The 21,580-nt window shown below is 36.5% G+C and overlaps 1 protein-coding gene across 4 annotated transcripts in view; it reads right to left on the bottom strand.

Annotated features, from left to right (window-relative positions):
- STRN3 (striatin 3) overlaps positions 1-21,580 on the bottom strand; it is a 107,140-nt gene that overhangs the window by 59,183 nt on the left and 26,377 nt on the right. For all 4 annotated transcript variants that reach the window (XM_019654279.1, XM_019654281.1, XM_019654280.1 and 1 more), the window contains exons 2-3: positions 1,040-1,143; positions 31-104 (exon numbers count right to left, since the gene is read on the bottom strand). In XM_019654279.1, the coding sequence (XP_019509824.1) occupies positions 31-104; positions 1,040-1,143 (178 nt within the window). The remainder of the gene's footprint in view (positions 1-30; positions 105-1,039; positions 1,144-21,580) is intronic.

The raw sequence follows: 21,580 nt of genomic DNA, 5'->3' as shown, positions 1-21,580 counted from the left end.
CACACAGAAGAACAGAAGAATAGAGTTTACCTGATTCAAAGGTTGGCATTTTCAAATCACCTTGGTTCAGTTCTGTGCCATATTTTAATTTGTGATATTTTGCCCTGAAAATTTAATAATAAATTGTTGAGAAGAAATAAATTTCTTTCTTTTTCTACACAGTTAAGTAATTATTTGTTATTGGAGAAACAACAAAAACATGATATGAATGTGTTTCTTTAAACTTGCTAAGGAACATGGTGGAAAAGAATGTACTGCTAGAAAAAAAAATAAAAGTTAAATTAACCAACTATATACACAAATAATGAAAAATTTTTCCAGATCTTTTTTATAAAAAATTCGAAAACTTAGATTCTATAACAAAAGATGTTATTTCAATTTAAAATTTTAATCTCTAATTCTCTGCTCACATAAGAATCTTATCAAAGGTCCGGCCGAGTGGCACGTTGGTTAAGAGCTGGCTTAAGATGCCAGCTCTGAGGAGCAGGGCCCTGGTTCTGATCCCACATGGGCCAGTGACACTGCCCTCTACAGCTAAGATGGTGAACAACAGCTCAACCTGGAGCTGGGCTGCTATGAGAGGCCGGCGACGGCGTAGGCTGCAGCCCCTGCTGCAGTGGGCTTCCATAAGCTACATGTGTGGCTGGCAGCCAGCGTGAGTGGCTGGCAGTCTGTGTGAGCTGCCGAGAGCCACCGTGAGCGGCTGTCCAGAGGCTGGTGACTGATCTGCCTCATCCGGGAAGAGCGAAATAATAATACCAACATGGGCTAGTGAAGCAACGTCTTCCACAACTAGACTGAAGAACAAAAGGACAGCAACTTGTCTGTTCCCCTTCCCCTGAATCCCCAGCACTGTTCTCCTCCCTCAATTACTCAATAAAAAATCTTAAAAAAAAAAAAATCTTATCAAAATATCCTCTTGTATTTTAGGCAAGTTTTTGTATCTTTCAAAGGGCTTTGAAATACATTGTACAATGATATAAAAGAGAATAAATGTTCTAATTTATTTTATTCATATAATAAAATGAGACACACATACCTTTCTTGTTTTAATGCATACTCTAACATCTTTATTCTTCTTACTAAATCCTTCTTCAAGTTTTCTTGACCTTTTCTTTCTCCTTGCAAAAATGCTATTCGGGCCTAAAAATATAAATGGTCCATTTATTTTCATTTATTCTTAACTATCCATAAGGACTTGAAAAAAGGAAAACAATAAAGGTAGACTTCTGCACTTTTATTCAAGACAGCAAGACTTAAAACTCATAGAAGTAGTTGACCAAATTTTGTGTTAGATAAAGCAATCACATTAAAAATAAAAATAACTACAAATTAGCTACTTGTTTATAATCCTTAAGGTCACTAATATTAATAATTTCACATAATCTTGAAATTTTTTTTTTTTTTTTAGCTGAGCCATCCTGCCACCTGTTGGCAGCTCAGCAACAGCTCAGTTCGGGCCAAGAATCTAACCGGCGACCCTGTTACTCAGAGCTCGCACTCTTGAGCGAGCTCTTAACCAACTGAGCCACTTGGCCGGCCCTGAAAAAAAAATTTTATACCTAAAATTTTTTATCTAATATTTAACATGTAAGTCACAAGAAACTATAAAGAGATTATATTCACAAGTAGATATTTTCCCCAAAATAAGATGTTTCAAAAAACAGTAATATTGCCTCAAAAGCATTTCTTTCATGAAAAATTTAAAAATTTATGATTGTTTCCATTTCCCCCACCCCACTCCAAATTGTTTCAATTCCAGAAACAACAATGCTGGGGTATTGCAAATACAGCAGTCCCCCCACTAATTCAAGCAGATATGTTCCAAAAATCCCTGGTAGATGCCTGAAACCGTGGATAATATCAAACCATATATATGTATATTATATAATTATATAATAAAATATATATATTATGTTTTATCCCATACATAAATACCCATGATAAACTTTACTTTATAAAAGAGGGACAGTAAGAGATTAAAAAATAATAAACTAGGGCCAGCCGAGTGGCTCAGTTGGTTAGGAGTTGGCCTAAGAGCATGAGCTCTGAGCAACAGGGCTGCCGGTTCGATTCCCACATGGGCCAGTGACACTGAACCCGAGCTGAGCTATCACTGAGCTGCCAACAGGTGGCAGGATGTCTCAGCTGGTGTAACAACAATATTGCCTGTTCGATGGTGGGCTACACCCACCCACAACTAAGACTGAACTCAGCACCTTGAGCTGAGCTGCCGCCTGGATGGCTCAGTGGATAGAGCATTTGCTCTTAACAACAAGGCTGCTGGTTCGACTCCCGCATGGGATGGTGGCTACGCCCAACCACAACTAAGACTGAACACAGCACCTTGAGCTTGAGGCCATGAGCTGCCCACTGGCGCCCTCCACAACGCAGATTGAAGAACAACAACTTGGCTGGTTCCCTTCTCCAATTCCCCAACACTGTTCCCATCCCCCAGTTCCCCAATAAAATCTTTAAAAAAAAACAACAAAAAACTAATAAACTAGAACAATTATAACACTATGTTATAATAAAAGTGATATGAATCGGGTCTGGTTTCTCTCTCTCTCTCTGATAAAACAACAAAGCTTCTAAGTGACTAACAGGTGGGGAGCACATGCAGAGTGGATACCCTGGACAAAGGGATGAATCACATCCTGTTCGGGAAGATGTGGAACTGCTCGAGGTTCCATCACACTACTCAGAATGGCGTGCAATTTAAAACTTATGAATTGTTTATTTCTGACATTTTCCATTAGTATTTCAGACCAAGGTTGATCACAGGTAAAGGGAACCACAAAAAGTGAAACCAAGAATGAATGGGGATGGCGGGGGTGGGACTACTGTAGTTTCAAGTTAAGCCACCATATATGATTAATGACCTCATTACTTTCTGTTGTCATTTTTCTGTGAGAGGATTTCTTTTTTCTTTTTAATTGCCTTATTTCCTGAGAGCAGCAATTCACCATCTTTTTCTGACCCTTCCCAACATGTTAGCATCCTTCATCCACTCACACTAAAAAGCAATGTTTAAAGAGACTAGCATTTGTATGGGGACATTTCCATTATGCACGCATTTACAAAACTAACTTTCACATGGGAGAAAATGCTCTTGCTGAGATGACCCAGAGGTGTTAAGACAAAGTAAGCTAAGTTATGATATTTTAATTTTTAAAAATTTCAGTGTACATGGAATTAGAACAAATGAATTCAGATGCATGATTTAATCAATTAAATTTGGATGTGTTCATTTATATAACAGAAATACACTAGCCAGCAGACCAGCTGAAGTTAATTAATAAAAACACATAAGTAATAAACGTCCACTGTCATCAAAACAAGCTCTTCTCTATTACCCATTTTAAAAAATCATATGAAATCATACACAACTCCATAGCACTTAAGAAGTTATAGACAGCTATGTAACACTTCGGCTACATAACACTTTTAAATACAAGTTTCAAAATAAAAGCAAAGGTCTTGGAGAGACGGTAGAGATTCAGAATCCAATAGTCTAAAGTCCTAAAAAGAAAAGTGGCATTTATGACTTGAGTCTCAAGTTATGAAGCAAAGGCAAAACGGGTCAATTTCATTACACAGCATAAGGCAATTCTGATTGAGTTTTTCTCCTGTATTGGCTTTTTTTTTTAATAATTAAAAAAAAATTTCAATTACAGTTGACATACAATATTCCACTCCACCATCTTAACCAGAAATCCTGTATTGGCTGGTTTTTAAGGGAAAAAACACAAAAAACCTGTGAATCACATACTATAGAACCATTATGTGACTTCAATTTCCAGATCTTGTAAGCATTCTACAATTAGCCATGGAAAAAGATGAAAGAAGCTAGTTTTACTCTGCTTCTTAAGAAGCAGTAATTGGTGATTTTATGATTGAAAAAGGCACTGCAAACTAAGTGCAAGTTATAATGTCTTCTAAGGAAATACAAAGAAAAGACTACAAAATAGTAATGCTTCCTGTTAGAACCTTATATTGTAGTGAGAATTAATTTCCACTTTTCTTTGGTATTTTTGTATTAAAAACCATCCATACTTAGAGAATCTAGTTTATTAAACAACAAGCACAAAACACACACATGCACTCACGCACGCACATGCGTAAAACCCAAAATCCCAAAGCAACTTCTGAACAGAAGCTGAAGAGAGATAATTCACAAAGACACAGGACAAGGTAAAGGTGAGAATTCATTAAAACAAAACTTAAAAAGAGATAGCCTAACAAAAAACACCTGAAGAGGGTGGTAAAAAGCAGATGACAGATAAGTAATTACTGGAACTGATCTTTTGACCTGTATCACCAAGTACCTAGACAGATAACTTTGTCAGAAAATGTAAAAGTTAAGTCTGATAGTGGTAAGAAAGTCCAATTAAATAACAGATTTGGCATTTAGTAAAGAGCCATTGACAATGGACTTTACAATTATTTTTACACGTTACAAAATACACCACTAATAGGATCCATCATCTCTGCAAATAATCACTTTAAAAAGTAACCACAAAAAACATATTTAGAATGGCATCAAAAAACAAAAGTACATAAGAATAAATCAATAAAGATGTGCAAGATCTCTGCACAGAAACTTTAAAACTTTAACTGAAATATAAAACATAACCTAAATAGAAAAGTAGACTCACCACTGAGAAACATGAGTTTTCACACACAAATTGTACAAGACAGTTAATATAATTCCAAACTCCCAATGTGATAGCACCCCTATTCACAATAACCAAGAAGTGGAAGCAACCCAACTGTCCATCAGTGAATAAATGGATAAACAAAATGTGGTATTCACATAAAAAGGAATACAACTGAGCTTAAGGCAAGGAAATCCTGTCATGTGCTACATGAACATTATGCTATCTTAAATGAGGCCGTCACAAAAAGATAAAACACTATAGGATTCCACTTTTATGAGGTATCTCAAGTAGTCAAATTGATAAAAACAGAAAGTAGAATGGTGGTTGCTGGAGAGGTGGGGACAAGGAATTGTTCTTTAATGGGTTTAATGTTTCAGGTTTGCCAGACAAACAAAGTTCTAGAGATCTGTTTCACAATAATGCGAATGTACTTGACACTATTAATTGTACACCTAAACATGGTTAAGATGGTAACTGCTTTTTATCACAACTTTTAAAAAGCATTATAAAAATAAAGTCTTAAAAAAAATCCAAACCAGATGGAAGAAGAAATTTGTAAAACATATAGCTGAGAATGGACTCATAAACATAATATATAATTCCTATCTGCCCCACAAAATGATACCACCTAATAAAAAAAAGACAACCTGATGGAAATATTGTAAAAAGACTTAAAACTACCAGATCACAAGATATCGAAATTACCAATCAAGATATGAAACCGTTCTCAACCTCAATAGTGGGTCTACAACCTCAATTTGTAGTCAGAGAAATACAAAGTAAAAATACAATAAAGTAACACAATACCAGACTGGCTAAAAATTTCTTAATCTAACAGTACTATTTATTGAGGAAGATGTGAATCAACAGATGCTTTCATAAATAACTTATGGGATCATAAATTGGTATACACAGCCTCTTTGGCCATCTCTATTAAAGTTGGAGATATAAATACTTTAAAACTAAAAAATCCCTAGATATATACCCAAAAGAATTGTATGTACACACTAATATAAAAAAAATATTCCCAGGACCATTTTATAACAGGCAAAGGCTGCAAACAATCTAAATATCCATAATTAGAAAAGAGATAAATTGTGGAATTAGTACAATGAAATACTTAGAGCAAAGAAAATAAACTACAGCTACACACAATGTAGATGAACCAATTTAATGTTAGGTCACAAGATAACATTCTATACGATCCCATTTACGGAAAGTTCACTAAGAGGCAAAACTAATGAGCAATGCACACTTAGGTAACATATAAAGGTAATATACAAGGAAACGATTCTACAAAAAGTCAGGATAGTGGTTACCCTTTTGTGGGAAGGAGGCAGTGGTGATTTGGAAAGGGCGGGTTGTGAGGCTTGTGGGGTGCTGGCAATGCTCTATTTCTTGACGTCTCCAAGAGTGATATCATGGTTGTTCTCTTTATAATAGCTGGTTAAACTGTGTGACTATGTTTTATACACTTTTCTGTATATAAATTATATTTCACTTGAAAATATGTAAAAAATTAATCTCATTCTTAAGGATTTAAGTATATTTTTATTTTAATTTAAGAAATGTATTTTTATTGTGAAGGTCAAAGATCTAGGTCCTAAAGTTAAGAAGAGAAAAAGGTTTTACAATGAAATGTGTAGTAACTTCAATAAAGGAGGAACTTAAGAACCATAAATTTTCACTTTTTTATTTGCCAAACTCAAGTAATTTTAATGTTTCTAATTATTTGATTTCAAGGGTATAAAAATGAGTAGACAATTAACTTGAAATTCATTACCACAAACATACCGTACAGGCAAAATTGAACTTTTATAAATTTATTTCCATATCGAATCTCAGTTAATTTGGAGTAACAAATCTTATTACTGACTTTTAGGAAAACTTTTCTCCCTTTGAATGTAGGTAAAGGTACTCACTGGGACCATATTCTACTTATCATTTGAGTTTATTCAACAATCACCATGTGGTTATAATATGACAAGCTAAAACATTAACTTGATATTGACAACAGAGCACTTTTAACTGCAAGACCACTAGAGGTCACCAGTGCCAAACGATCAACACTGATTCAGCTAACATCAGACTGAAGTTATTTCACAATTACTATAGGTTCCAATGTTTCCAAAATAAGAATATCTTGCTTAAAACAAAGAAATTACTTAATAATGTGTTTTACTGGAAGAGTTTTATTACTTTAAACAAAATTTAAACTAAACGCAAACACTACATATAGGTGAGTTTTGTTTTATTTAATGATTATAAGACATTCTTCAGAACTTATTGAAAAAGAAAGAGATATTTAGAAACTACAACACCATTAGGGAACAAATTTTACTATCCAAGCAATTAACAAAAACTACTTTAGGTTTAGAAGCACATTAAAGACAAAATCAAGTTATATAACAACAATAATAAAATTCTTAACACCAGGATTTAAAATAGGCTATATTATAAATATAAATGTCTAATCACTATGTTATTTTGCCCACATGAAACTAGTTAATAAAAAAATATATTAAATAATAGGCTATCAACAAATGTTAGTATCCTCTCAACTAAAATTATACATGTGATTCTGTTCCAAGCACTTTAAATACTTCAGGTTAAGCAAGATTCAGCTGTAAATAATTTAAGCTATAAGTATATACAGAGTCAGCTGGCCCAATGACATTTTATATAAAACATATATACAAAAATATTTATATCATACAAAGGTTTCAAAACCTAGCTAATTAATACAGTCATCAAGAAGCTTAGATTTTAAAATACACACACACTTGGCCTCATAATTCAGTGTGTTGAGGCACACTGCACATAAATCTTTGTATAATCATCCAGTAACACAAGCAATCAGTTCCCTAACAAGGTGCATGCAAAAGGCATACACTTTTCAAGAACAATGAACAAAAAGCTTGCTTGCAATAGTTTATAAAATTTTTCCTTTTCCAATTTTATAGCTAGCTTAGAATTCCAGGGAAAAGAGAAATATCAAGAAAATACTCAGATTTCCAGAGGCAAATAAAACCTATATTTTTATCTCTATTTATAATTAAAACAAAATTTAATAAAAATGCTTCCACCCCCCCACCCCTATAAAATCCCAATGTCATTTTACATGGCAATACTTGGTTTGCTTTGAATCAACCAAATTATGTCTAAGAATAAATGGACTCGGCTACTTCTAACATATTTTATTGTTATTTATCTTTGAAAAGAGAATGAAATTATTTTTTGGAATGGGGCTGGTTATAAATTTTTTAAAAACTAAGCAGAAAAGGCTTCCATGTAAGTGACTTTCAGCTATTTGTTTTGTTTTTTTCTGCTGACAAGATTGATTCTTTGGAGGAGCCAATAATGAGAACATTGACAAAATGCAAGATTACTGTATTGTCAAAAAATAACAAAATAGTTTTCATCGCACTTTACAATTAGAGAAGGAAAAAACACCTTTTTTGTTATTGGAAAGCAAACTTATGTTCTCAAGACTGGTATGTTTCTTGAAACAATTTTTTAAATCCCCAAGAGATATTTTGAGTTTTATAATAAAAATAAACAGGTTACAAATAAATTGTACAACTAAGCTTTCAAGAGCAGCTTAGATTAACTTATTTCTTTTTCTCTTAAAACTCAAAGCATTTTGAGTAATCAAGGCAATTGCTGATCAGGCAAGCTATTTAAAATCGTTACAATCTTGAGGTTACTAATGTGAGAAAAAAACAGACTTGGTTATGTACTAAATTTTCACTAGTAGAGGTCCACATTTCTTTACCAAAACCCTTTAGGCCAGATGTCTTCTGGAAATTATTAGTATTAGGTATTCCATAACACCTCATCCAATGCAAATTGTGGCAGTAACAAATACAAGTATATTAGTTTTCAGTAAATGGGATAAAGACAATTAATAGCCTCATGTAATTTCAGGTAACGTTTCTGCCATCAAATGGTTAACAAAAACCTTTTGACTTTAAGAACTTTTGGACTTCAGAACTGTAAATGAAAAGCTGGAGGAATAATAACCATCACAAATATTTGTCAAGAATGCTGCGTGCCAAACAGTTTTAAGTATTTAAGTATACACACTTATTTACTCCTCACAATGATCCTATGAGTTAGCATTATTTCCCCCACTTTACAGAAGAGACAAATGGAGTACAAAGAGGTTAAGTAACTTGGTTAATATCACAAAAACAGAAGTGGAGGTACTAAGACTTGAACTCGGCAGTCTCAGTCCAGAATACCTTCTCTTGCTCATCAAACTATAAAGCTGCTCAGAAGAATGGGGAGAGAAAATCAGCTAGAGATAAAGGAAGGGTTGATAATCTCAGGGTGCTACCAGTTCCCCTCCCAAACCCAAAAGAGACAGCAGTAACTGCCTCTTAGAAAAAGAATTCTTAACTTGGGCTCCAGGCAGCCATGACAAAACTATCTGAACTGGCAAGCAGGAAGAAAAGTATTTGCCAGCCCAATTTCATACTAAGAAAATTGGAATACCAAATCAGTTGTCCTTGTTTTGCCACTAATTAGATAAATGCTACAAGAAATGTAAACTCCATAAAAGTATGAATATTTGTCTTTTGTTCACCAATGTATTCCTATTATCCAGAACAGTGCCTGACATATGTAAAAACTTAATAGTTGTTGCTTAAAAAAATGAAGTCATAATTAGTTTCTCAGTTTTCTCAACTGTAAAACATAGGAATGACCATATAGATATATGATCTCTTGCTAAATCTCAAACCTGGTAGTACTTAATTCATCTATGATAAGTAACATTACTTTTAAGAAATGGAAAGTGGTTTTTCACATGCATAAAGGAAAATTCACTTTGGTTGAGCATGTTTGTGATTCCAGAAATTTTGCTTATTAAGTCTATGTTAATTCAGTACATTAATGATCAAAATTAAGAAGATATTTAAGAAAGTTAACATGAATAAGCTAAAAATCCTATTTTAGGAGTTAGTTGTTTATACCCACATTTATTGTTATAGTACTAAATCCTACCGATGTACAATTATTTAACCTAAATTTTTATATTTCCAAGGGGAAAAACCCTGAACACAATCCCTGATATGTATTTAACTAACCTTAAGAAAGTCAATGAAGAAAACAATAATGGCTTTTGGAAATTCCCTTTAACAGCTCAAGTAAAAACAATTACTTAATAAAAGTTTCCTCCAAATAAGATGTCTCTGATTTGGCCCACAGCTACCACAGCTGTTGGTATGGCAAGATACCCTGGACTTTACCTCTCTGGAATTCCATATCATCTTCCCACAAAAAAGCCTATAAAAGTTTTAAATTTATTCCTCTTCATGAAAAATCCCAGATAAGAATTAAAAGTTGTTTTAAGTCGGGCCGGCCAAGTGGCGCATTGGTTAGGAGCTGGCTTGTGACGCCAGAGGGCCCCGGTTCAGATCCCACATATGAGGGCCAATGACACTGCCCTCTACAGCTAAGATGCTGAACAACAGCTCAACCTGGAGATGGGCTGCCCCGAGTCGCCGGCGACAGCGTAGGCTGCAGCCCCTGCTGCAGTGGGTTGCCATGGGCTACCGTGTGTAGCCAGCAGCCCACTGTGAGCGGCCGTCCAGAAGCCAGCGACTGATTTGCCTGACCCGGGAAGAATGCAACGATGGTGCCAACTTGGGCCAGTGAAGCAACGTCCTCCACAACTAGACTGAAGAACAAAAGGACAGCAACTTCTCTGTTCCCCATCCCTCAATTCCCCTAATACAAATCTTAAAAAATAAAAAAAGTTGTTTTAAGTCACTTAATAATCTTTTCAAGAAAAAGAGCTTTTAAATATCTAGGGGAAATTTTTCTCATGTAATTTCTTATTAGCTCATGTTAAAACTATTCACAAGTATAACAATTATTAATGGAATACACTGGTGAAGCAACATAGACACCAAGAATTCTAATAGCTTCATTTGTTGCACCCTTTAAAAGTAATGGATACTTGATATGAATAGATGAGAAGTAGGCATAGAGAAAGTCCTAGAATTTATTTCTTTTTTATGGAACTATCTCAAACTCTTTAAAAATTGAATGCAACACAGGAAAACTTTTGTTTATTACTTATAAAATATACTAAGATATTTGATCTTTAGTACTGGCTGTTAACTGCTTCATACAAACCATTATATAGGAAAACATACCATTAAGGGGATTCTTTCTTTCAGATCCTTACATAAACATATGTAATGATGATCCATGTTTTGACTTATGTTTATTTATAGTTTCACCATAAGACATACAACACAACATGAAACTTGATAATTATTCCCAAAATTGGACTTGGGACAGGATAAGAGGCTCTAAACTCAGGAAAGAGTTTACATATCTTGTACATATTTCCACACCCCCCCCCAAAAAAAAATACTGGCCCAATGACCCAAGAAGCTAAACAGAAGAAATGCGACAGCAAATCAGTGTTAAGAGTATTCTAGCAGGGGTCTTCAGCGGTACTGTGGCTCTTTAAGAGATACCACACATTTGATAAATATTTTTAAAAAGGAGTGACCTTCCTTAACCTGGAAGTATATAAGGAGGGTGTCAGAAAATGTGACCATGCTGGCTCCCTAAAACTGACACTGCACAGGTTTCATCTGTGACAGTGCTGAAAACGGAAGGGATTGGTATTAAGATAATTTGGGATTAAGATGATGTATTCTTACCCCTGACTGATAAGAGAAAGAGAAGACACTAACCACAGTCTAATCAGCTGCTTCAGTGTTAGCAATATTCCTGGCTCATCAGCCTTTGACCAGTTATGATCATATCATTTAGCCTTGTTAAACTAAACAAGGAGGCTATTAGACCACATTGCTTTAATGCCTTAGTAGTCTACATAAGCAAAAACAAAAAACAAAAACAAACAAAACTAAACCTGAATGTATTGCCTCAAGTTTAACAAATCAAAACCTAAGGACAACCAATCACAAACAGCCAGCTAGGCTTTCCCAAATAAGCAACCCCTTAAGCGATAGCCAATCAATTAATTTCCTTGCTTTGGTTTTAGCTCTTTTCTGTGTTTCCCCTGGCTCCTGTCCATGGAGGGCTCCTAACAGCTTCCGGTTTGTTGGAGCTCAATTTGAAATTGATTTTTGCTCAAATAAACTTAAAAAATTTAATATGCTTTAGTTTATCTTTTAACAGCCTGTAGTTCTCATTATTAAACTTTATGCAGAGTGGGGCAAAGTAAGAGGAAACCCCTCTTTCCTCCTAGATTTTAAGCTGCCTGAGTAACCACTGCAGGACATTTTGTCCTGTCCAAAAAAACCAGAACGTCTCTTAGAAGACGTTTCTTGGTTTATGTTTACTTATACTTTTGGTTTACAGGGTTTTATGTTAACTATGTACCAAATGTCTCCATTGATGTTTTGGACAGGACCAAACAGCAAGGACCTTTTGGCATGGGGTAAATTTCTCCATGTGACTTCTTGGAGTGGACCAAATGTCTTCATGGGTATTTTGGACTGGATCAAATGTCTGCTAATCAAAAGAATTTGTGTTTTACTTTGTATTACCCAGAGTACATTATGTATATTAGCAATTTGTTGACATAATAGTGGTACTGGTGTTGATTCTTGCAACAATTATTTACTGAGTGCCTCCCGTGGCTCTGGGGATACAATAATGCACAGGGCCAACACAATCGCTCCTTTCACAGAGCTTATGCAGCGGTTCTCAACCTTTCACAGGAGTCGCCTAAGACCACTGGAAAACACATATTTTCGATGGTCTTAGGATCCGAAACACTGCTCCTCTATCCGTCTCCAGGCCCACATGCAGATACGCCCGCATACGAGTACCCAGCGACCCCCAAAGGGGTCACGACCCACAGGTTGAGAACCGCTGGCTTATAGCCTACTATGGGAGAGACAGTAAACAGACCAGGCATGTGCAATGTAGCTTAATAAATGTTATGATAAAGGAAGTTCACCACATAGGAAAAGTACCTAATTTATACTTGCAGACTCAAGGATGGTGTCCCAGAGAAATTGACAGCTGAGCTCTGAACTTAAGAGTAGAAGACAGTTCAGACAGGGGAGGACGTGTTCCATGTACAGAGAACAACATATGTAAAGGCCTGGTGAGCAAAGATACACTAACTTTACTAGTTTAGAGAAATAAAGTATGACTGGAACTTTACAGGCATACCTCATTTTATTGCTCCTCACTTTATTGCGCTTCATAGGTGCTGTGTGTTTGTTGTTTTTTTTGCAAATTAAGGCAAGTTCCTCAACCATCAAAAAGATTATGACTTACTGGGCAGTCAGTTAGCTCAGGTGGTTAGAGCGCAATATCATAACACCAAGGTTACCAGTTTGATTCCCACATGGGCCAAGGAACTGCGCCCTCCACAACTAGACAACTAGACTGAAGACAACTACTACTTGACTTGGAGCTGATGGATCCTGGAAAAACACACTGTTCCCCAATAAAAATTTCTAAAAAAAAAATTATGACTCACTGTATTGCAAAGCTCACTTTACTACGGTGGTCTGGAACCAAACCTGCAATATCTCCAAAGCATGCCTGTATATATTTGTGGGGAGGGGGAACTGAGGAGAAGAAGAGATACAAGAGGGATAAAGCTGGAAAGTTAGCAGAAGCCATATTGTGAGAGGGCTTATTAGAAAATACCACTAAAAAGCTGGAGTTGGATATATTAGTGCATATAATGTACAGACACTAAAAATGTTTATGAAGAACCCTTCTGGTCATTCTCAAACACAATGGTGGAGATAATAGTATAAGGAAAGCTCAACAACACAAAACAATCCAACTTAAAAATGGGCAAAGAATTAACAGACATTTCTCCAAAGGTGATATACAAATGGCCGCAAGAACATGAAAAGATGCTCAACACTACTTATCATCAGGGAAACATAAATCAAAACCACAATGAGATATCACCTTACATCCATTAGGAGGGTTACTATTAAAAAAAAAAACACAGAAAATAAGCATAGCTAGGACACAGAGAAATTAAAACCCTTGTGCACTGTTGATGGGAATGTAAAATGGTGCAGGCACTATGGAAAACAGTATGGTGAGTCCTCAAAAAATTAAAAACAGGATTATCATGATCCAGCAATTCCATCTCTAGTTATATATCCAAAAAAATTAAAAGCAGGGTATGAAAGACATTTACACACCCATATTCATAGCACTATTCACAACAGCCATATGTGTAAGCAACCCAAGTGTCCAGCACAGATGAATGGGTAAATAAACAGTGGTATATGCATACAATGAAATATTATACCCCATTAAATAGGAAGGAAATTATGACACATGCTGTAACATGGTTATACCTTGAGGACATTATGATAAGTAAAATAAACCAGTCACAAAAGACAAATACTGTGTGATTCCACTTATATGAGGTACCTGGAGCAGCCAAATTCATAGAAAGCAGAATAGTGGTTGCCAGGGGCTGAGGAAGATGGGTAAATTGGTATTGTTTCATGGGTAGAGTTTTCTGTTTCACAAGATGAAAAAGTTCTGGAGATTGGTTGCACAAAATCGGAACACACTTAACACCACTGAACTGTACACTTAGAAACATGGTAAATTCTATATTATGATTTCTACCTTCCCCAAACAAGTATAGAAGACCTTTGTATCTATTACGTAGCTTCCAAAGAGTATCAATGTTTGATTATCTTGTTTCATCTCACCTCTTTCCCACTTTTTTTTCTCTTTCTCCCTCACCTACTGGTGTATTTTAAAGCAATTTCCAGATAGCGCATTTCACTCATAAATACTTCAATGTACTTGGCTAACAAATAAGGTGTGAACAAAATGCCACTACCACACCTAATAAAATTAGTAATTCTTTAATATTATCAAATAGCCAGTCCACACTCATATTTTCTCATTAACATAGTTTTACAGATGGTTTTTACTAAATCAGGTCCACATGTTGAATTTGGTTATGTCTCTTAAGGGTGAACTACCTTAATAGTGCAGAGAATTGTTTGTTTAAAAAAAAAAAAGGAACACAGGAATAGAAAATATAATGCTGAGCAAAAAAAATCTAGACACCAAGAGTACATACATTAAAATCACAACGTTAATATGTACGAACAGGTAAAAATAATCTGTGATGACAGAAAAGAAGTCAGAATAGTAGTTACTTCTGGTGGGGCCAAGGGTTGACCAAGTGAAAACAAGATAGAGACTATTTCCAGTGCCCCAAGTATGTCTATCTGGATTTAAGTATTGCTACATTGGTGTATAAATTTGTAAAAATTCATCAAGTTGTATATTTAAGACTGGAGTACTTTAAATGGATCTTACACTTCAATATACAACTTCAGAGGAAAATGTATTAAAATATCACTCACACACACAGACCCCAATGCCAGAATATTAATAGTGGTTATCTCTGGGTAGCAAGCCAAGTGATTTTCATTTTCTTTTCTAAGCTTTTCTAGTCCCCGTCCCCCTCCCCCCCCACACACACACACAATTAAAAGTAAATACATTTTAAAATTAAGGATACTGCTATCAACCTTAACATTCCCTGTAAACATTCATTTACTTACCTTCTCTCTTCTCACATTAATAAAAAATACATAATTTTTTTCTCCCACACAATCTGTCGTCCTCCTCTAAATTTCAAGTTTCAAAAAGCTGCTATTAGTCAAAGCAAGTATTAAAATCTAACTGCTGTGCCCTGGCTAAAGAGAAATATAGAACTTATATTATACTTAGCATGTACAATTCACTTGTCTAAGCACTGGGGACAGGGACACACGCACGCGCACACGCAGACACACGTGCGCGCGCGTACACTCACCCATTCTCAACTCAGCAGCCAGTGGACTCCTGCCAGTCAAGTCAGATCATGTCACTCTTCTGTTCAAATCCCTACAATGGCTACCCATCTCAGAACAAAAACCTAGGTCTAAATCCTTACAAAGGCCAACAAGGTCCTAATCATCTGGTCCTTTTTGTATCTCAGATCTCCTTTCCCACCACTCTACCCCCACACTCCACCCACCTCCGCCACCCTAGTCACCTTGGCTAGTTTTTAAAAACATCAAGCACCAATTGCCCTGAGACCTTTGCACCAGCTGTTTGCAAAGCCAGTGAGTTCTTCCTCCACATAACTGCCTCACCAAATCTTTGCTCAAATGTCATCTTCTCAACAAGACCTATCCAAAAACACCCTTTTACATTAAACTGTTTCACATCCCTATATATTCCCAATCCCCCTTACTTTACCTTCCTCTACTATTTCTTCTTACCACACACTTTCTACCAATTTATTTATCCATATAATTTCGCAATAATTTATTCATATGTATTGTTTTATCTCCTCCTCTGCAGGCCCCACAAGAATCTAAGTTCCATGAGAGCAGGGTTATTTGACTTAGTTCACAGTTACAACCCAAGCATTAAGAAGAGTGTCTGACAACAAGCAGGCCAGGAAGGAATGAGGTAAGTAAGCAAGGAGGAAGGAAAAAAAAAAAAAAAAAAGACCTGTGGAAGGTTTAAGGACATATGTAGATGGGTGATAGTTAGAAGGAAAACTACATTGACAAATAATGTCTTAAGATTATAAGTTAAAATTAGTGAAGTATCTTCTCAAGAGTAAGGACTCACTCAAAACTTCTATTGGTACTCAGTTCAATTCATCGTAATTATTTTTATACACATTTGTATTCCCCCATTAGGAAGTAATAAACTACAAGTAGTGCCTGACCCCAAACAGGCATTTAATAACTATTGAAGTTACCAGGTATATGTTACCAGGTAGGTCATGATTAGTCCATCATAAATACTTACAGTCTACTAAATGGCAATCTGTCAAACTTTCAAGTTACAAAACAAATTAGGAGTTTTTAATTACAAGATTCACTACAGAATCTTTTTTTGTTGTATTGAGAAATAATTGACATACATCACTGTATAGGTTTAAGGTGTACAGCATAGCATGATGGTTTGATTTACATTAACTGTGACATGATTACAATAGGTTCAGCTAACATCCAGCTTCTCATATGGACACAATAAAAAGAAAGAAAAAAAAACAGAAAAATTTCTCCTTGTGATGAGAATTCTTAGGATTTACTCTCTTAACATTCCTATATATCATACAACAGTGTTAGTAATATAAGTCATCATGTTGTATGTTACATCCCTAGTACTTATTTATCTTATAACAAGTTTATGCCTTTTGACCACCTTCCTTCACTCACACACACACACACACACACACACACACACACACAATATGAATTTACAACTTTAATATACTTAAGTAGGTATCTTTACATGGTCTCACATCAACCTCTTTAACTTAGAACTCTGGAGACACAGATTCTCAAATTTCAGTAATACACAGACCTCTTTAAAAGGAGAAGTGGGGGCCAGCCGAGTGGCTCAGTTGGTTATGAGCGCAAGCTCTGAGCAACAGGGTCGCTGGTTCGATTCCCACATGGCCCTGTGACACTGCGCCCAAGCTGAGCTGTCGCTGAGCTGCCAACAGGTGACAGGATGGCTTAGCTGGTGAGAGCACATGCTCCTAACAATAAGGTTGCCGGTTCGACTCCCGCATGTGATGGTGGGCTCCACACCCCCCGAAACTAAGATTGAACACGGCACCTTGAGCTGAGCTGCACTGAGTTGCCCACAGGCGGCTGCATGGCTCAGTAGATAAAGTGTGAGCTCTTAGCAACAAGGTTTCCGGTTTGACTCCCACATGGGATGATGGCTACGCCCACCCGCAACTAAGATTGAACACGACACCTTATTAGAGGCCACGAGCTGCCTAGGGGGAGCCACATGGCAGAGCCACATGGCGACTGGACTTGGAGCTGAGCTAGCTGCGCCCTCCACAACTAAGATTGAAGGACAACAACTTGGCTGTTCCTCTTCCCCAACTCCCCAACACTGTTCCCCTTCCCCAATTCCCCAATAAAATCTTTAAAAAAATAAAAAATAAAAGGAGAAATGGTCCTATAGCTTCTGATATTTACATACATTTTATCCTAGCATTAATTAAATGTATGCAAATATACATCTTTAAGTAAAGTCTTTATGCAAACAGATCTTATATAAACATAAAACCAAATAAACTAAAAACTAAATCAAAACTTTCAAACAAATTTTAACGCAAACACATAAAAAAATGGATGGCGTGGTTTTGCTGAATTTAAACCCCTGCTCACAACATGAAAATGATACTAACTGTACCATTGTAAGTTTCCTTTAAGTTTGGAATGCCTGTACTACTAAATGCCTCAGGTCAAGGCATGTAATTTTTCTGTTTCACATTATCATGCAACATTAATTCCACATGCTAGAAAATCATTGGTATTCACTTACAGGCCATCTTATTCATTAAGACTACCTCTATTCTTTTCCTTGATATCAGTACCCAACAATCAAAACAGTACTACTTGGCACCATCAAATATAAATACAAATGCAAATTCTAACCCAAGAGTCTAGTGACAGTATTCAATTATGATACAGATGATCCAAAACACGTTTAAGATAATTTACTACTGAAATAAGATAATAAATTTTTAAATTCTAGACCACTTTCAGACCTCATTTGAAAATTATGTTCATTGTATAATCCTGCCAGCAAATAAATAGTGAAGAGTTTCCATTATCTGATAACACATTCGTCAGAAAGATGTTTCCAAAGCTATCTGTGGAAATCATCTTCCAGTAAGGTTAAAAATAAATCAGGTTCATCTGTCCAAAATACAATTTTAGGGATGACGAAAATGTTAGACTCCAGAAGTTGACTTTATTATTATTGTTGTTATTGAAGCATCTATATATCGTTTAACACTGTTCCAAGGAGCAACAAGATGACTTAAAAAACTCTCGCTGTTTCAGAACCATAATACTCTCTTCTCAGAAATTATAAAGAACTGATTAAATTAATAAGTGTTGATAAAAGGACTCTAGTTTGGGAGTTTGGAGACCTACATTCTAATCCTCACTTGTCAATTACTAGCTTCATAACCCTTGCTCTCTCTCGTTCTCAGCCTCATTTATTAAATGAGAGGGCTGAATTAGATGTCTATTTAAGATCTGCTAGCTGTAAATTTCACTCCCTATGATTAGCATCTCAAGATTTTATAATGAAATGTCTGGTATTAAAACTGTTAACTCATTTAACACATCAAAACTAAAACAGCTCAGTTTGCCTTAGGAAGAATTGTCCATCTAATGAGTGAAAATGTATAGATCTTGAGAGAATATTTTATAGCTTTCTCATGAGAAAAACTAGTTCATTAAAGAAGATTACCAAAATTTTTAAAATTTTCAAGAAGAAAATTAGAATTCAGAGAACTCAAAGAAAGCTATATGTAGCAGACACTGATTTGTTACCCAGATCCCCCTTCAGAAATGAAGGATTTATTGTCCAGCTGCTGGAGTATTGCTGGAAAACAGCCTTCACCTGTCAGACCCTTTCAGGAATTGCCTTAGCTGAAGACAGCTGCCTACCCAAGTGGCCTTCATCAAGTGACTGATCAAAACAGGGGCATAGGGCCCAGCACCCTGCCACAATTTTGGCCAACTCCAAAGATTTCCCAGCTACAGAGTTCTCCATGGGGTCAACTATGGCTTTTGCTGATACTACATTACAGACCAAATTATCCCTTATGCTTCCCTTTCATTCCTTCTACAGATGTTGATCCTAAGAACATTCCCTAATAAACTTCTGTATGCTAATCACCATCTCAATTAGCTTCCCCCAGGGAACCCAATCGGCAGCCACTAGTTATAAGAATGGCTCAAGCAAGCAGGCTCTAATATAAAATTTTGGACTTGGATCACTATCCACCTAGCTGCCCAGCTGGCAGAGAACCCCATCACTAGTGGTAAAGAGAACAGAGAGCCCCTAGCACAAAGCAGTAGTGCAACTGTTAAAACTTTCACTGGTGGTAAACTGGGTGGTTTTGCAGTGTAAGGGAACACACAAGTTGGCAAACTCTTTAAAAGGACCTGATAATATTTCATATTCTTCTGTGCTGTTTTTGTTTTACAACTCTTTAAAAATGGGACATTACAAAAACAGGCAGGCCTAGGATTGACTTGCAAACTACAGTATGCCAATCCCTGCACTAGAAGTTCCAACATATCTAGTGTTTGAAAAATATAAAGACCTGAAATTGGGTTGTTGTTGCCAAAGGCAACTGACCCTCTGGAAAACAATAATGAGATGAAAATGAGTAATAGGGAATTAAAAGCTAAGTGTGAAAACCAGAAGGTTCTTTGGTAGCACAGGCACTAATCTCTAGCTGCAAGAGACCACAAAAGGCTAAGGACAAGGACCAGGACTTAATAAGAGTGGCAGAGCTCCAATGAAAGTTAAAACGCTTAATCTGGACAGATCTGCTATTCAAGGTAAAGGCACACATGGGAAAAGGGAAAAAAAGAACTCTGAAAAAAGGGGATAGGAGATAGGGATATGGGTTGATTAACCTGAAAATCCTTATTCCCCAAATCCCCTTGAGCCCTCTGAACCTGGAGAACAAACCCAAACATTCTTAGTAAGTTCTAGTGTTATTCTCATCAGCTAGAAAGGCAAAGAACTCTGAAATTCTGTCCTTCATAAAAGTAATGAGAACACTGGCAAAAATTTTAAGAATCAACTTTTTCAGAATTCTGGAAATTACAAAGGACTACAGCAACGTGGAGAGTGTTTATTTAACAAATATGGCTGAATCTTGGTAAGAACAGCAAGCTTTGAGGCACTTTAATTTGCCCTATTTCCATTCCACCCCTTTCCAGTTCCATGTAGCCAAGAAAACAAACAGCCTGCAAGCATAGTGAAAATCAGCAGCCACTAGATGGGGCAGAGCAGGGTTGGAACTCCTTAAAAGTGCCATTCCCAGAGGGCTATCATTATTTGAACTGTCTGGTGGCTCCCTGGAAGACTCTAGTAGCAAAGATGTCTTTATTTGACCTGACGCTGAGCTCATCCAAGGCAAACAGCCTTATCTCTGGGTGCCTTTGGTCAAAAACAATTGAGCCAATTGTCAAATATTGTGGCTACCCTAGTGATGGACAATATTTGGGGCAAACAATAGGATAATAAAAAAGGCTAAAAAGGAAAAGCTGGGGCATGAGATGTCCACAAAGCCTTTGGAAAGCATGGAAATCTAGAAGGCCATTCATGTGTAACCTGTGCACATGCTCAAAAAAGCCCTTAGAAAGCCCTAAACTCTCACTTCTAGCTAACTTTTAGGCTCTGAACAAGCAAGAAAAGAAAGCTAAGACACAGCTGTAAACTGGCTGAGTGTTGAAGGCCATGTCCCAATACATACACACAGGGCCCCTCAGCAAAGACCGGAAGACTTACATGTTCCAGGAATCCAAGGAAATCTCTGCCTATTCATCAGCTTAACCACAAAGCTAACTGAGCAGAAACTTCAGTAATAATACACAACAAAAAAATACACGTTACAGTATTAGCTCACCTTCCAAAATCTTCTTCAGTTGCTGCATTATATTAAAATGTCCAATTTTCAACAAAAAATTATGAGGCATTAAAAAAAAACAAGAAAGTATAGTCTATACATGGAAGAAGGGGCAGTCAATATAAACTGTCCCTAAGGGAGCCCAACACTGAACTTACTATACAAAGACTTTAAATCAGCTATTTTAAGTATATTAAAACTAAAGGCAACCATGTCTAAAGAGCTAAAGGGGATTATGAGAACAGTGTCTCACCAAAGTAAGAAGAATATCAATAAAGACAATAACTGGGCCGGCCGAGTGGCGCGTTGGCTAAGCGTTGGCTTGGGAAGCCAGCTCAGCAGCAGGGCCCGGGTTCGGATCCCACATAGGCCAGTGTCGCTGCGCCCTCTACAGCTAAGATGGTGAACAACAGCTCGACCTGGGGATGGGCTGCCATGAGTCGCCAGC

Source organism: Hipposideros armiger, unplaced genomic scaffold, assembly GCF_001890085.2.
Source record: "Hipposideros armiger isolate ML-2016 unplaced genomic scaffold, ASM189008v1 scaffold_218, whole genome shotgun sequence".
NCBI classification, from domain to species: Eukaryota; Metazoa; Chordata; class Mammalia; order Chiroptera; family Hipposideridae; genus Hipposideros; species Hipposideros armiger.
This window is presented reverse-complemented; position numbering and strand designations above follow the sequence as displayed.